The sequence below is a fragment of the Microcaecilia unicolor genome, chromosome 13 (assembly GCF_901765095.1).
Source record: "Microcaecilia unicolor chromosome 13, aMicUni1.1, whole genome shotgun sequence".
In the NCBI taxonomy this organism is placed as follows: Eukaryota; Metazoa; Chordata; class Amphibia; order Gymnophiona; family Siphonopidae; genus Microcaecilia; species Microcaecilia unicolor.
In genome coordinates, this window is record NC_044043.1 from 38973536 (window position 1) to 38991811 (window position 18276).

The 18276-nt window shown below is 41.7% G+C and overlaps 1 protein-coding gene across 2 annotated transcripts in view; it reads left to right on the top strand.

Annotated features, from left to right (window-relative positions):
- Positions 1-14453, top strand: part of ZZEF1 (zinc finger ZZ-type and EF-hand domain containing 1) — a 168770-nt gene extending 154317 nt beyond the window's left edge. For both annotated transcript variants that reach the window (XM_030185993.1, XM_030185994.1), the window contains exons 52-55: positions 1271-1436; positions 2697-2847; positions 3736-3807; positions 11329-14453. In XM_030185993.1, coding sequence (XP_030041853.1) covers positions 1271-1436; positions 2697-2847; positions 3736-3807; positions 11329-11403 — 464 coding nt within the window. In that variant the 3' untranslated portion in view covers positions 11404-14453. The remainder of the gene's footprint in view (positions 1-1270; positions 1437-2696; positions 2848-3735; positions 3808-11328) is intronic.
- Positions 14454-18276: the final 3823 nt, after the last annotated feature.

An 18276-nucleotide genomic window follows, 5' to 3' on the forward strand; every position in this document is an offset into this window, starting at 1 on the left:
TGTGATAAATAAATATCGTATTTAAAATCTCCAAAACTTTGGTTAAAAGTTTTCTGTGTATACCATACCACCCACGGGCCTTCAGGTTGCCCACCCCAGTTCTACAGTGTACCACAGAATGGCTTATTTTGGATTCATCTTTAGTATTCATCTTATTTGTGGTATTCAAGTTTAGTATCTTATGTTTCATCTCTTAAAACGTTGTCCTTTCTGACAAGGAAAGATTACACATGAGGACTTTCTTTCTTTGGCTGTTCTTATTCTTTCCCTTTAACTGCCCAACCATTCCACAAATTACCCCTTCCTTAGTATCCTTACCAGACCAGTTCAAATGATGGGTTATGTCCATTGACCAGTGAATGGAAACAGAGTAGTTCTGTGTGATTTTTTTCCCCTTAAGTGTACTCTACAGCCTTAGAATGCTCAGTATTTCTCTGTCTCCAATGGGTGGTGACAACCTAATCATGCAGCTTCTGAACTGGTTTGTCAGGATGCTCCTAGTCAGCTTATACCGGTGGAGCAGGGGGACATTTTTCTTTGATTTCAGCTCTTAAAAAAGAAAGAAAAGGAAAAAAAAGACCTGGGTTCCCTCCCCCCTCCTCCCCTTCATCCTCTTATGGCTGGACTTCTTATCTTTGGATATTATTTCTGCCAGCTTTAAAGGCATTTGTGTAATGTTTGGACTCCTCTTAAGGTTTGCTGAATCCCAAGGGAGCTTGGGCTCTGAGCCACAGTCCTGGGGGAGGGGGGAACCTTTCCTGAAGGGATACACTGCGGGGGGGGGGGGGGGGGGAGACTCATAAAGAGTCTTAAGACCTTACATGCGATGGCTGCCTGCAACACTAACGTCCCAGGAAGTGTTTCTGCTAGTACTGCAGCCTCAGTTCTGCAGAAATTTCTAGCCCTACACAACAAATTTATGTGCACACACACACATACAAAACATGTACACATACAAAACATACAGGCAAAACATGTACACCACATACATAGACAAAAGAGAGATATGCACACACCAAAAGAAGATAAACACACAAGACAGATATATCTATCTTGTATGTTTATCTGTTTTGTTTGTGTGTGTAATGCAGTTACAGAGGAGGATTGGTGGGGTATTTATGTGCATACATATATTTTCAGAGGGAATAGAAAGAATTCCATTAACCATGCTGTGGATGTTTTCCCCAGCTTGAGCGGTCTAGAAAGTTTGAATAAATCATAACCATAATTCAGGTTTTTTATCAATAATTTACTTTGTCTTTGCTTGTAGGGTTTGAGATCCTAAAACAGATGATGTCAGATGAGAGACTTGTTCCACGCCTGCCACTGTCTGACATCTGGGAGTGGCAGGTGGGGGTGGCCTGCCGCCAGACCGGTCAACAAAGACTGAAGGCTATTCACTTGCTACTGAAGACTTTGCAGTGCAGTTCCTTGAGGTGTGCCCAACTGAAACAAAAACAGGCAGTTCTGTTATTTTTTTCCCCCCCCCTTCTATTAACTGGAGCTCGGGAAACAGTAGATCAGTTTTATAAGTAGCTTGGTTAAATTTGAATACTTTTTGATGTAGAACATGAAATTCTCAAAATTGAAAATATTGTCATAATTTTGGAAGTCAAAACAATAATACTTAAAAAAAAAAAAATAAATAAAAGAAGGGACATGCTTTTTTTATTTGCTTAGTTTTAGAATTTGTTTTAAAAATAAAAGCTTCTAAAGTGAGGTTAAGTAACACTTTGGGGCTCATTTTCAAAGCACTTAGTCTTACAAAGTTCTATAGCAACCAATGGAACTTTGTAAGTCTAAGTGCTTTGAAAATACACCTCTTTGCCTACTATATTCCTGTTTGGAGATGGTTGAGTGTTATGCAGGGAAAAAAATCAACCTCAAATATGTATTCAGAATACTAAATTTTAAATGGGATTTTTAAAAATAGCAGGTTCCTTTAACAGCCATATCTGAGGATCCTGATATACTGGCAGTTTTTGCACAGACAACAAATAGAAACTCCCATTATTGCATCTGGACCTAAATGTTTATAAGACACTGGGTAAGGTGCCTAAATGCTAATCCCAGCATACAGCTAGTATCAAATAACCTGATTTGAACTGAAGGTGTTGCTGAGCCTTTGAAAATTCCCTTGAAAGGATTAGCACACAAAATGTTGAATTATTTTTCAAAATGCTTCAAGTAACTCATACATAAATTTTTAAAAGCTGATGGTTACAGTCTGCGTACAAGTGTCTTCATCACAAAGAATGTGTAGTTGGCAATGAGAAGCATTAAAAAAAAAAATTGGTATGAATTTTAATCCTCAACATATTTACATGAAAACAGAGGACAGCCAGCAGGATGGTTACTGTTTTATAGTAAACTTAAGCACCTCCCCTGCTGAAAACACCAAAGACAAAATGTCCCAGGCTGGAAAAACTGTGCATGCCGTAGCCTTTCCAATGTAAACAGCATTACAAAGATGCGGTGCACTCTCCTGCCTTGGAAAAGTTGAACCACCGTGTTTAGCAAACAGTAAACTAATAAAGCACTTTGATACTGCCATACGCCCTAATTTCAAATTGTCATGCTTTGTAGTTTTGCATAATTAGCTGAGAGGTTTGGGCTTCATGCGGGCTGATTGTTTCCATTTGGGCGGCTGGATCTGAAGCTTGTTTTCACTTACATTTTTCTTGACTTTCCTTTAGCGACTGCAACCTGACACTGCTGAGACCTCTCTGGCAGGTCTTTACTAAGATGGAAAACCATCTGAGCCAGGATGTGACCAGTATCAACATCCTCCTTCCGCTTCACCGGGCACTCACGGAACTTTTCTTCCTCACAGAAAATAGAGCCAATGTAAGCAAACCAGGGTCTTGTCAGTGCTGTTGGGCAAGTAAATTGAGTTGCCACTCACCCAAGGAAAAGCAGCTATATTGTGCAGGGTCGGTGCCAGGCAAATCATCAACCTAGTGCCCCTCCTGAATTAATTTTTCAGGCCCCTAGAATCTCTGCAGTTATTAAGTCCTCTACACTCATGATCTCCCTACATCACCCTTTCTAGAATGGTCAAATAAAAATGCAGTATCAGACATCATACTTGTAAATATTAAACCTTGCTCTCATTATGTGTAATTTTTGTAATTCGCCTTGATGTCACCAGTGACTATAGCATGAGATGAAGGGAAAGAGAAAAGAAAAGACCCAAAATTTGCCCCATGGGTTTTGCTGCTCACTGAGCTCAAGACAAGAGATTTCCATCAGTGGTTAAAGGACAGACCTTGGCCTTCATTACTGTCAGCTGTTTCTATGCCCCATATGGATCTGGATATACAGGAAAACGCTTTACTCTAATTATGTGCCTAATGGCTATGCAAATTCAGCATTCTTTTCCCCTGATATTGTCTTCAACCCAAGGCCATGTACAATGCAGAAGGGATAATTCAGTTCATTTTGAGGCAAATGCTGGAATATGTTGTGAGAAAAACATTGTTGGGAAAATGTGGGATACAAATGCGACAAATAAAAAATAAATAAATAAATGTCAAAATCTGTAATGATCTGTAGAAGTGAAACTCGGTTTTACATAGAACATGCAGGTGGGAATTGAGACATCTAGGTCAGGGCATTTACAGTTTCACTGGTATTTTACAAAAGACTCTACCAACCTATAAAGCTGCTCAGAATCTTATCTTCATGTTTTAAACTTTTTCCTGTCTGACTTTTATTTGATCTCTTTCATTGCAGGAAAGTGGCCACCTACATGAATACTTGCTTGCCTTAACTACAGATGACTACCTTCAGTACTATACAGCACAGGTAACAACCCTTCCAGGCTATTGGCTGTATTCATAAAACCAACATCATCAGTCACTGCCAAGTCATTGTAGGAGTCTTGTGTTGAGGCTGGAGATCTGAGTAATAGTATATCTAGGGTATTAAGTACATTATGCTTCCATCCTTGGCAAAAGTTATAGAGAAGTCTCCTTAGATGAGCTTAATATGGTGGTGTTGAAGGACACGCTAAGTGAAGACCATGGCCTCTAAGAGGAGGTTTTTATACATCTAGAGAGACCCGACTTTAAGTGCCCCACAATCTTTATCATTCATGTGCACTAATCCTCAATATCTTTTACTATTCATATACAGTGATGTGATATCTGTGGAGAACGTCTATCTGGTTGGAAAGTAACTCTCCAAAATTTTAATAAAACTGGATAAAATTTGCATGGAGGAAAACTGGTGAAAAGACATATAACCCCTCATTCTGTTACTTGGGCTTAAATTTAAGCACCATTTGCACATTTATAGACTACCAATACTTACACGGATGAATGTGCACCTGTACATGTAAGCGCTAGGTGAGAGCACAGCGCTTTTGTGTAAATGACGCATGCGATTCGCTTAGCACATAAATACAAGGAGGGTGTTCACAGGGGAGGAACATGGGCAGGACCAACTCTTACACCTGTAACTTATAGAATACTGTGAGCTATGTACTAAAGCAGTGTTCTTCAATGACCAGGCCCTTGGGCTAATAACCACTTCTGGGGTGGCCCTCATCATTCTGGCTTTTTTTTTTTTGCTACTCTGCCTCTCTACCCAAGTTCATGACGGAAAGGTGGACGTGGATGAGAGGAAGAGCCATATGCTTGAAGGGCAAGACATTTCTCAGTAGATGAAGAGAATGCATTTGGAAATGCCCACCTCCTTGAGGATATGCCCAATAAAAGGTTGAAGGCAGGCTTATAGGGTGGATGTCATTGACACCCACTAGTCAGCAGTATCGTGGCCTCACATAAGACAATATTTGGCAGCTCTCCTTCAGTTCATGTGAATCCAAAGTGGTCTCAAACTTAAATTTAATAAAGACTACTGTACTAAAGTGTCGCATTTAAGTGCATGCATTTACACCTTTGATTGATATGACATAAGTGGGCATGCCTAAATATATTCTACTAGTATAAAAGGCCCGTTTCGGTAGGCAATGAAACGGGCGCTAGCAAGGTAATCCCCCCCCCCCCCGCAGCGTCCTTCCTGTCTCCCCTGCCCCCCCTGCAGCCACCCATCTGGTCTCAGGTACCCCTCCCCACCAACCCTCCTCTGCCCCTGCAGCCACGCATGTGCAGCGGCCCTCCTCTCCCCCTGCCCCCCCTGCAGCCACCCATGTCCAGCAACCCTCCTCTTCCCCTGCAGCTACCATGTCCAGCGACCCTCCTCTCCCCTGCCCCCCTTGCAGCCACCCATGTCCAACAACCCTCCTCTCCTTTCCCCTTGCCCCCCATGTAGCCACCCATGTCCAGCGACCCTCCTCTCCCCCTGCCCCCCCTGCAGCGTCCCTTCTGTCTCCCCTGCCCTCCCCTGCAGCCACCCATCTGGTCTCAGGACCCCCTCCCCAACTCCCTCTTCCCTGCCCCCGCCCCTGCAGCCACCCCTGTCCAGCGACCCTCCCCTCCCCCCCTCAGCATATCGCCCCTACCCCCCCTCGGGCACATCACCCCCTCGCTACCCGCAGCCGCCAATACTAACGCTGTCTGGCCGCTGCTGCATCTCCTGTTGAGCAGCAGCGGGCGGTACAAAAAGAAAAAAAGCCAAAAAAGATTTTAACCTGAACACAGCTCCGTAGACAGCCATCTGGCATTGGCTGTCATCTCTGCAGCTGCTCCTCCTCTCCTCTCTGACGTCGCTGCGCTCCTCCGGGGTCTTTCTGCAGGGGCAGTGACGTGGAGGGGAGAGGAGGAGCGGCTGCAGTGACGACAGCCAATGCCAGATCGCTGTCTACGGAGCCGCGTTTCAGGTTAAAAATCTTTTTTTGGCTTTTTTCTTTTTGTACCGGCCGCTGCTGCTCCACAGGAGAAGCAGCAGCGGCTGGACAGCGTTAGTATTGGTGGCTGCGGGTGGCGAGGGAGTTGATGTGCCCGAGAGGGGGATAGGGGCTTTGTTGATGTGCGGGGGGAGAAGGGTCTTGGGTGATGCGTCGAGGGTAGGGGGTTAGGGGCGTGGGGTGCTGTGCCGAGGGGGGGGGCACTGAGAGCTGATTGGTAGGCAGGGGGAGGAGTAGGGAAACACGCGGAGCGTGTTTCCCTACTCCTCCCACTGCCTGGCTCGCGGTTTTACAGGGTAGGGGCTTGGGTGTTGCGCCGAGGGGGGGGGCACTGACAGCTGTTTCCCAGGCAGGGGGAGGAGTAGGGAAACACGCTGTTTCCCTACTCCTCCCCTTCCCTTGGAATCAGCTGTCAGTGACATCACTGACGTCAGTGCATTCTTAACTGCCTAGCAGACCACCTCTGAGGGAGCCACGGTCCCAGGCACATTAGAACATTGGAGGTGAGAATTATTATATAGGATAACAGAATCTTGGCACCCAGATACCCTTATAGAATTAGTGCCCAGTACACTGCAACTAGACACCTAGAATTGTGGCACCCAGTTGTAAAATTGCCCCAGTACAGTTTGTAAATGGGCCAGATCAGACCAGAGGTTTCAGAGAAATAAGCCCCCATCCCAACTCCCAAAAATGGCCCAGAGCGTTTCTATGGGTGAAGCAGTTCCAGCATCTGCAACATAAAAACTTAAAGCATGCAGGGGCCTGTGAAAGAGAGAGAGGGATGTGTGGGGCCTATGAAAGGGAGAGGGGGTTCCATTTATTTCTAGCTATGATGCAGAGAGCTTTTCTGAACGAGTTGACCCAAACAGGTTGAAATAACATCAAAAAGAAACACTCAGGCTGGGAAACAGGAAAGGAAGGCAGCAAAAGAAGAAGCCATCAAGAAGCAAAACAGATGAAAATGGCAGATAGGTCTTCTTCCATCTGAGGGTACTTATCAAATGCAAGTACTTCTGGAGCAAGCCTAACTGGGAAGCCTAAGATTCAGCAACTTCCATTTATTCTCACAGATGTTGATGAAGGTTTATCAAAAGATACAGCAATGAGTATAGAAGAATGAGGTGAGCCACCATGTATTTTAAATATTTTTAAGGAGGAAACTCTTTGGCATTTAAGCTTGCAGATCCTTGAAAATGCTGGAAACTCAGTGAAAAAGTATAAATTATTCCTACAGCATCAGGATCTGCTCAAAAGGAAATCATTTTGTGTCCTACAAACTGTGACTGCAAGATCAGTGGCTCTTACTACAACCAAAAAAATTAGAAAATGGTGAAGTACTACCAAGACCATGATTAATGTGCTCAGCTTCTGCACTCTGCATGTTGGTTTCCACAGCAGCTTTTCACTAACAGATCCAAGCAAATCGTCCATCAGTTTTATATCAGCTGTATACAGTATCTGAAGGGATATGTCCAAGGCATTTTATGTTCTTGAAACAAGTTTCAGCCATATGCAAGTTTTGAAAATGTGGATTGACATCAGAAAGACTACACTTGACTCACAAAGTCAAAGGCTGTACAAACTAGGATAAAACATTGGTTGGATTGGTTGGATGTGATTTTTAAAAAAAATTTAATATAACTGGGCCTATCCTTTGGAATGCACTACCTGTGAAATTAAGAGGACTTCAGAGCTTAATTGATTTTAAAAAAAGAACTTAAAATATTTCTACTTATGGAGGTTTTGAGGGAGTCTAGGGATTTTTCCTTTTCAGTATGAGCAGGAAAGTCATGTAATTTTGATGTATTCGAATTGGAAAATGTTGCACATACTCAGGAATATATATGTTGATGTTTATTTGATGATATTTGTTTAAAATTGTAATGTTTTATTGTGGAATGTAAATTATATTGTGTATGTTGCATTGTGAAACACCTAGAACTTGTGATAGTGCGGAATATCAATCAATTTTTAAATATTAAATTAAAATAAATTTATTCAATCTCAATATCTTGCTCTACAAGGCTTGTCTGATGAGCATTTTAAAAGAAACACTGGCAACTTCCTGAAACTGGTAGAACTATTTGGAAAGTTTGATCCTGTTATGGCGGAATGCATAGGAATGGTCTTAAAACAAGAATCCAAAGTTCATCAATTTAAGCAAAGATATCCGATCCAGATGTGTCTTCAAGTCAAACCAATTTCTGGCGATCACATAATGAGGGACCCTTTGTGTTTTTTCTTGGCATGATACAGGAATGATTTGCCGTTTCCTGCACAGTGTGAGACATTATAGCTATGTTGCTTCCCAACATGGGGTTGGGGGGGGGGTGACCTGGACTGGTGCTATTAGAACCTGCTCAGAATCAGACCCCAATGCAGTTGAGGTTTGAGTGACTTGCCCAAGGCCATGAGGAGCTGTCATGGGATTTGAACCTAGGCCTCCCATTTCCCCAGCCCACTGCTTGGAGCAAAGGAATAACTTAACGGTTAGAGCAAAGACATACAAAATGAAATTATTGCAATTTTGGACAAGACCATCACTGAAAAGATCTTGTCTGTAGTCAAGAAAGCACAGTACTATTCTTTATTATTGACTCAAACTCCAGATGTCAGTCACACTGAGCAGATCACTATTGTTTATTTTGTTTCTTGCAAAGAAGACACAGTTGGCATCGAAGAACCATTCAACTGGAACAAGCTTGTGTAACACTGTTGTCAGTCAGCTGAATACCTGATGACATGATGGGCCAAGGTTACGATAACGAAGCCAACTTGAAAGGGAAAAGGAATGAGCTGCAGCAGTGGCATAGCCACTGGTGAGCCTGGGTGTGCCCAGGCTCACTCAGTAGCAGCAGCATACCTATGATGTAGTTGGCGGGGTTCCCCAAGCCCCGCCAGCTGAAAACTCTCAACACCTCTCCCCCCATGTGTATCTTTTAAACAGCAGCTCTTCGCTGGCAGCGAGCAACAACTGATACACACTGCTCGCTCTGGCACCTAAAACCTATCCACTGATGTACTTCCGCCTCTGTGGGAGCAGGAAGTTACATCAGAGGGAACGGTGTAGGGGCTGGCATGAGCATTGTATATTGGTTGCTGCTTGCTGCCAGCAAAAATCTGCTGTTCAAAAGGTGTGCTGGGAGGGGTAGTTACTTGATTGGAGAGACTGAATCACCTGCAGGGTTCTTCTGCCCAGGAGAGGAAGAGACTGGATTGCCTGGGGGGGGGGGGGGGGGGGGGGGCATGGGGTTCTTCTGCCTATCTTCCTTGGGCCCAGGCCCACCCAAATTTAAGTGTCTGACTATGCCACTGGGCTGCTGAGGTTGATTTTAAACATGAACCCTTGTGCTTTCAACATGCCTTGCAGAGCTCACATCTTGAACTTAATGGTAAATAAATATTGCCAGAGTGGACCCTGAGATGATCAGATTCTTTGGAACAGTTCAAGAGGTATAGAAGTTCTTCTCATCATCGAGAAAGTATTGGGCAGTTCTCAAAAAGCGCATTTCCTCTCTTGACATTGAAACCTCTTTCAGACACTCATTAGGACACTGCAGCCTTTCAGGCACTAAGTTAGAGAAATCACTGGAGTTTGATATTTAGTGGCAGGAACTATGACGGTAAATCAAGTACAGATTTTGAGCACCAAGTTGAAGGCTTTCCAATTCCTCTTCTCCCTCATCCTGTGGCATGACCTGTTGAATCACATCAATTCTTCTAACACTTTGACAGCCACTGAGAACTCAAAGCCTTTATTTTCAACTACTGCACTGATTCCATCTATAAGCCATTGCTTAAAACTGCTCACAACTTTGTCAAAAAGCTTGAACCAGATTTCAAACCTGTTGGAGGAAAAGAGATTACACAGTTCCAGCAGGAACAAGAAGACACATTGCCACAATCACTTGAGTGTATTTCTTTTTTTTACAATTTTGAAGAACTTTTGCAACATAAATAAACTCGCCAAAACGGACCACAAAAAGCTCCAACAGCATTGCAGTGATTTGCAGTTTCATTTATCAGACATTGGTGACGATGACAGTGCAGTGAACTATATGATGAACCATGCACCATTATAAAGTCCAAATTATGCCAATTCCATAATCCTTATGAAACTCTCAAATGTATTCAATCAAACGACCTTATATTCCTGAATTTGAGCATTGGCCTAAGAACATTGCTGACAGTTCCTTTCAGCATGGCACGTGGCAAGCGATCATTTTCACAGTTAAAAATAATAAATTATTTGCGATCAAGTATTTCTCAAGAAAGTCTTTTAAGCCTTGCCATGATTTATGGGCCAAGCTAAACATCAACGAGTTAATGGCTAATTTCAGAAACATGAGAGTATGGAAAACTAAGCGGTTGTAACCTCTTGTCAACCGCTCTTTCTTTTAATTAAATAAACTGGTTTTGTTTGCTTTGATCATATTGACCTTTGAACTGTGACAGCCTGTTGATGTGGTGCTCTGTATTTACAGTTCAGTAGTTCTTTTTCTTCCAGCAATTAATTCACCCCTTCACTGCAATTTTCTTGTTACAACATTTGATTTGAAAGATAAAAAGTAGCAACGTGAAAACAAAAGGTTCATAAGGGGAGCGTAGGGAAAAGGGGATGTAGCCTACCATTAATACTAATGAGGGAAGAGGGCACCAATTTATAGGTTGCAGATGACTGCCTGACATCGTAGTGCTCGCGTTGCCTACATCCATTGGTTATAATTTATAGAGAAAGCTATTTCTGTTTTCAGTTAATATGATATCCAAGTACACAGTACCAGAAACTTATTCTACCCACTTATGACTCTCCACCCCCACCCCCCCACCCCCCGCACAAGCCATGTTTTCTCCCCTTAGGATCATACAACCCACAACTTGTTTCATGATCTGTTTTATACCTCTGTGAACGTAACAAAAATGGCCTTATTTTCGCAAAACATTTTTCTTTCCCTTTTTGCCAATAACCTTTCATAGGATGCTATAGAAATGATTAGTAATAGTAGTAGTTAGTGGGTCTTGGGCATTTTGGTTGTGCCGCAGAAAGGCAGTATATCAAATACCTTCCCTTTTTGTCTTTAACCGTTATAATTGGGCCCCTAGACCTGCCTCCAACTCTGCCCCTCTTTGTCCAGTTAAGTGACATAGAGTTCAATGAGGGGAAGGGAGGGAATTTTCAAATGAAAAGATTTGTCAAAGCCATCTGAACAAATTTTGATTATTAACCTTCCAGGTTTTTGCCCACATGAAATTAAAATGAACCGGTGACCATAATTTTGCGTATTAATTAGTGTTAATTTAAAGCAAATACCCGTATTAATAATGCAGTTATATTTTGTATTTAACATGACCTTGTTAATGCAAGTTAAGTGTTAACACCTGTTTCTAAAATGTGCTAATGCTAAAAAGGAAAAGTGTAAGAAACCAGCATAGATTGTTTTATTTTTGTAAAGAATTGCAAGTGATGATTTGTGTCTCACAAGTTTGTTCTCTTTTTGACTGTTTCTACCCAGGCACTGAAAAACATTGCTGCCATCAGCCTGGCCATTAACTATCCAAATAAATCCACAACTGTCTGGAGCGTGTAGGATCTTTTCTCTTATGCAACTGTGTGGAATGGGAGGAGGATGCTTCTGTCCGTGGCTGTAAGCTCGGAGTGAGCGTCTAACTCCGTGTGCCAGAAATGACTTCATCGCTTGTGCACAGACACAATGCTGTCACGGAATATATAGTAGTGTGAGTGCACACATCAAAGGGAAAACAAAATTGCGATGGCAACCACCTCCTAATATATGCATATATTCTAGCATGTTCTGGAGTAAACACATATTGAATTGAAAGAAGGGAACTTGAAATACAACAATGGAAGCCCTGTCCCAGTCTAATGTGCTCCCAGGGATGCAAGTCCTTGTTGAAGGACAGAGCAGTAGAGTTGACTTGGGTCTCGCGGGGATGGCAGTATGAATGCAAAAGCAAAGCAACGTCCGGAAGACTGCTAAATGGCCGGAGCTGAAATACTGGCCATGTCTTTTTTTTTGCTTTGTACTACAAGGAATGTATCACATTATTGCAAAGGATGGAAACCTGCAGCAGTGGAATTGTCCCACCTCGTAGACTGTAATGACACCAAGTACTTGAAAGATTTGTGAAACTTCCACAGGACTGTTGAACTACTCCTGAGCTGAATGTTAAAACTTGGAAAGTGCTTGGTACCTCTTTAAGCTTACTTTGTCTTAAAAGGTACCTAACTTACTCTTCGCAACCTGTATGTTTACCAAATATTGGTATCACATTGAGAGTATGATGATTTATGATGGTAATTAACAGATGACAAAGGATTGTGTTGATAAATTAATGATCTAGGAAACGCTGGACATATTCAAAGTATATCCCTTAAGAATTATAATTTTGTGTGGTCCTACAGATGATTATATATCCATAGGGCCATACAAAATTAAGCTTTGATTTATCCAGTTTATATCACATAGCAATAACTGCACTACTTCTAATGATTGAATAAGAAATAGCTACCTTCATCTAATGATGACTTAATAGCAAAATTATTCCCTTAATCAAAACCAAACATGATGCTGGAGGGTAACCGTGGATTTCTACAGATGTCTTTTCTGGTTTACGATTGGTTAGACTGGTCTGTTAGATGTGGAAAATGCTAAGTGCCGTCTTTAAATGGGGATGTTTAGGATGCCATGGAAAGTAGCAAGAATGCTGAGCACTTTGACCTTTACACGGTGCTGTCGGGTGGGTTCTGGCACTTGGAAAACAGAGTCTGCATGAAAACTTCTTCCAGGGGTAGATGAAAAAAAAAAAAAGGGATGGCAAAAGGCTCATACTGTCAAGCTCGCTCTAGGGAAGGAGAAACTGCTTGGTGTATGCTGGTGCGATGGCAATTTTATACTCTTATATCAGAAACTGAAAAGCAGATGGGGAGTTGGGACAGGTAAAGATCTGTTTGGAGATCATATGCACAGCAGATTTATCCTTCCCTTCCAGACAGTGAGGTTGACATAATGTCCCCTCATCTTGCAAGTTTTAGTCTGTTCATAGAATCTTGGCATACTTTTTTTTCCTCTTACTGTTAGGTAAATTGCTTTGAGTGGAGATCCCAGCATCTCCATGATACAGGAGGTACAGCTGATTAAGAAAAGAGTCCATTTGTTGATGCCTTAAAGTGATGAATACAAGAAAAATAGTACTTTAGATGTTTTTCATCTATATCATAAACATCCATCAGCCCTATATCCAAGCAGAACTGTGGATGGATGAATGCTATCAACCAAAAATCCACCTGCCTGTACATTCAGCTTGGGAATGTGTCCTTTTATTGAAGTAAAAACATGTTTACTTCTCACTTGCTAACACTCATTATGAATGGAAGTTGTAGATTGAATTAATTGTTCAAATGAGTTTAAGTATGTTGAAAGCATTACATTTCACATCACGAATACAGATTGTCAGTTGGATCCTTAAAACTAATACTATCATGAATTTTGTCATTTTTCTGTTTTGGTTTCCTCTGCACGATACATCTGCTTTTAATTTTATAGTACTTGCACAGAACACTGTGATGGAATGATCAATTGAAATTATATATAAATGTTTTATAATACTTTACTAGAAAATATTACTAACTAGGCATATCAATTAGTATGGACCTGTCGCTCGTCCTGCATGTTGAACATTAATCGTTTAGAGGACAGCTTTCAAAGTCAGCTACCCAGGTAAATTAACTGTCTGAAAATTGCCCTTACTCAAGTCAACTAAAAGTATCCAGTGGTTCTGTACCGTGCATACTTTTAGCTAGATTGAGGGGAAGAGTTGGAAGTTGACACGTAGACTGGATTTTTCAAATCTGTGCATTGTTCAGTAGCAAATATCTGTCCACTGAAGAAACAGGTACAAAGTGGGTAATTTTGGAAAGGAAGCTAGAGTTTCCCTTTTGAAATAAGGAACCTGGCCCTTACAGACTTTACACCTAGGTAGGTAGTTTGAAAATTGTCCCCTTTAGTGTATGCCATCAACAAGGTGGGACTTGAAAGACTGTGACCCTTGAGCTGTCCCGAAAGCCTTGCTAAAGTTGACCAGTATGCTGAAAAAGAACATGGACTCCATTGACTACCCCACCTGTATAAGTCGCTCTGTCTTTGAAATGACATTTTTTTGCTGGAGGCTTTTCAAATTATACATGGAATCTAGTAAGGATTCAGTTATCGTAACAAAGGTGCAGACTATCAGGGCTATACAGAAATGTGTAAAGCGCAATGCTTAAAATCTCTAGTAAATGCAGGTATTACTATTAAGTAGTAACAAAGCTGGCTTTAAAAATGTACTGAAAAATATGTGCCTAGTCTTAAAAGTGTAATGTATAAAAAATATCACACACTCTTCTTAATGATACCTTTGTGACTTATTTTCATTACATGTTTTAAAGAGAGGTTTTAATTTCTTTTCTTACAGGGTTAATATTTTGAAATTTTTCTTATTTGGTTGTAAAGAAAATGTTTAGCTTATTTCAATTGCGTTCCAGATGTAAAAAGAAAAGTTATAGATATGAGTAAAATGTGCAAATGAATTGAAATATATTGTAAAATATAAACATTTTCTGAAATAAAATAGGAGTATGGCAAGAGTTTGTGTATGTTCCTTTCTTGCGTTCTCTTTAATATTTTGCATTTATTCATTCTGAGGGCAGTTTTTTAAAGGCATTTTGTGGGGTAGCAAGTGAGGTACCTGAAAATTGCCCACCAGTTAGAGCAGCCGGCTGAGAGCCAATGAAGCCCATTTCCAATCCCATTGCTGTTCCTTGTGATCCCGGGTAAGTCATTTAATCCTCCATTGCTTCTTGTGGTAATTGCATCAGGAGTCCATAAACAGCTAGACGGTTCGCAGCTGTGAATAGATAACTTTCAGCTGCTGGTCCACATTTACAGTGGTTTTACTTGTGTTTTTCTAATATTTGGAATAGTACAGTGTTTCACTCACTTCGCTTACTGTATCATCTCAGAATTTATGGATTCTTGATGCAGGCAGTAGTGCCAAAACAGGGCCCGTATCAAGTCCTGATGTGTTTGATGATTTGAAAGATCTGCTTTCATCTTGATAAAGGACATGGGTCTAGATTCTATATATGACACCAAAAAAATAATCACCAAAAAAAGCATTATTCTATAAGCAGTGCTTAAAGTTAGGCTTGGTTTATAGAATAGTGCTTACGCCCGGGAATCACACCTAACTTTAGGCGCAGCCTGAAACATGCAAATGTATGCACCCAAATTGGATGCGCATTTCTATAACAATGCCTGTAAATGCTAGGAACACCCCTGTTCTTCCCATGTCCCTCCCCTTTTTTTAAAACTTGCATGTATAATTTAGGTGTTGAATTTATATGCATAAATTCCAATTAAATCTAATTAGTGCCAATAATTGCTTGTTAAGCCATTCGGTGCTAATTAGCTCATTCAATTAAATTCCGCACGCAAATTTGGTGCAGATGCAATTTTTGGCAACTTTAATAAAATTAAGGGGATCATGTGTAACAGATTTCCTTTTCTTCATTTGATGTAATTGCTATACGTAACAGCACATAACCATGACACCTTGCAGTAACTGCCATGACAGGAAGTGGACAGAAAATGAGTAGGTTATGGGTGCAGGCAGCAACTTCTTTATTTATTTGGATTTTGCTCACACCTTTTTCAGTAGCAGCTCAAGGTGAGTTGCATTCAGGTACACTGGGTATTTCTCTGTCTCTTGGAGGGCTCATAATCTAAGTTTGTACCTGAGGCAATGGAGGGTTAAGTGATTTGCTCAAGATCACAAGGAGCAGCAGTGGGAATTGAACCAGCCACCTCTATAGGTCAAGACTGGTGCTCTAACCACTAGGCTACTCCTCCACTAGCAACATTCCATGTAGAAGTCTGCCCTTGCAGATCAGCAATGCGGCCGCGCAGGCTTCTGTTTCTGTGAGTCTGACGTCCTGCACGTATAGAAACAGAAGCCTGCGCAGCCGCGTTGCTGATCTGCAAGGGCAGGCTTCTACATGGAATGTTGCTAGTGGAATAGCGACATTCATTCCATGTAGAATCTCAACTAATAGCAACATTCCAGAATCTCCAATAGTAGCAACAGCAACATTCCATATAGAATCTCAAATAGTACCAACATTCCATGTAGAATCCCAAATATTTATTTATTTAGATAAGATTTTGCTCACATCTTTTTCAGTAGTAGCTCAAGGTGAGTTACATTCAGGTAATCTGGATATTTCTCTGTCCCAGGAGAGCTCACAATCTAAGTTTGTACCTGAGGCAATGGAGGGTTAAGTGACTTGTCCAAGATCACAAGGAGCAGCAGTGGGATTTGAACCGGCCACCTCTGGATTGCAAGACTGGTGCTCTAACCACTAGGCCACTCCTCCACTCTTAATTAGCACATGGTAAGGTACTGTGTGCTGTCACCCCTTCAGATAGCGTAGATGCATTTGGAAGATGCAGTAAGTGCATCTGTGCCATCTGCAGTGCCCCTACTATGGTCTAACATTTCTTAAAGTACCCTTCCGCCTCTGGCAGTTACCCAGGGGTTCCTGGTTTTAAATGCTCTTGCGCCAACATCAACCTACGTTCAAAATGGTTCTTTTGACCCTCAGCCATAATTCTTCAAGACTACACTAGGGGTCAGAGATGCCATTTTGAATCTGAACCAGTGATGGGCTAGGTGCATTCAGGATTGCTCCTGCCCCTCCACAAACCCAGGGACACCAGGGAGCCACTGATAAGAGCCAGGGGTGGGAGGGTACTTTAATGAACGTAGTAGATAGGTGGATTCTGTTTTGCACCTGTGGCTTCCTAGGGGGGGAATTCTGTTGAGCCTTAGTGCATTACTGCATTAACTGTTATTACATTTTTGATCTCGTTATACCTAATGCTTTATCCCACTATGTTACTCATGTTCTTATGTAATTATTGATTGTATTTTACTCTGCTTTGGCGATAACCAGAGCGGAATATTGTAAGCCACATTGAGCCTGCAAATAGGTGGGAAAATGTGGGATACAAATGCAATAAATAAATAAATATAGTGTTAGGTGCCACATGTGTACTTAGGTCTACTTTATAACTTGGTGTCTAAGGGATCGAGTGTGTAACTGCATAGGAGGTGCATGGGCAAGTCATGGGCGTTATGACTATTTCAGTGCATGCTTTTTAGAATAGTTGCATTTATGCGCCCAATGGCAGAGTTTAAGCACCACGGACATGGCATTAGTGGCCGCGCCTAAAGTTTGGCGCATAATTATGGCCTCACTAGTATTCCATAACTAATTTGGTGCCCAGTTTTTTTGGCACCAAAATTTAGGCATAATTTAAAGAATTCTCCCCCTTAGCGTGTTGCTGATAGTGCATATGTAACAATCTGCCCTGTGTAGTAACTGCAAGGGCGGATATTGGCCATTCCCCCCCCCAAAAAAAAATTACCATATGTTAATTCATGTACTAATGCATATGCAAAATGTTACCAAGCATTAATAAACAGGTCCTGTAGTTTTTCATTTTCTAACCCACATCTTTTTTTTTTTAATAGAAAAGGTACCCACAGTAGATCTCTTTGGGTACATTTTCCTTTTGAAAACCTGATGCAAAGTGCTACCTGATGCTTTGAAAAGTATTAGTGTTTGTGTAGCACTGCTAGGTGTTAACACAGCACTTTCCAGGAACATATAATAGACCAGAGCTTCCCAAACTGTGGGTTGGGGCCCTAAATGCAGTCACTTACCTGCATTTGGGATTGTGACCTGGGTGGGCTCTCCATAAGTTGCATCATTAATATGCATCTCCAGTGGAAGTTCTAAAGATATCTTCAGGCTGGTGTGGGGATGAGCATGCACTGTGCTGTTCTAGCTGTTTTGTTAACTTCCTTCAGTGACAAAGTTGCACTGGCTGGTAAAACATTAAGATCTGCTTGGGCTGGCCTGGTGACTCTCTGACAGTGCTGTGTTCTGCCATGTAGAAGGGACCTGAATTCAGTCCCACCTCAGATATTCTGTATCCTGGATTGCCTGGAATGGTGATGTTGCAGAGAGAGTTCTAGTCATTGCATAATGCTGATGCCTAATGACAGGATTTTAGCATTTAGGCCCTGTGATTGCAGGGCCCTGGAAGAAGACCTGACGCATGGCCTCCTGCCAAGGCCCTTCTGCTGCAATATCTGGAAGTACATGGGAAAAGAATGTAAAACGGGAAATCCAAGGGACGTTCCAAATGAAAGCTTAGGGTACTAGATCCCTAGCCCTGGGACTGAGCCAGAAATACAAAGAGCAAGAAGATAATCCTGAGCCCAAAAATCTTAACAATGACAAAAGAGTCATTAAGAACTGCTCCTGCAGCCCCTTCTGAAGTCAACTTTCCATGCTAGAACAACTTTTGGCATCATAAACAGCATTATTTATT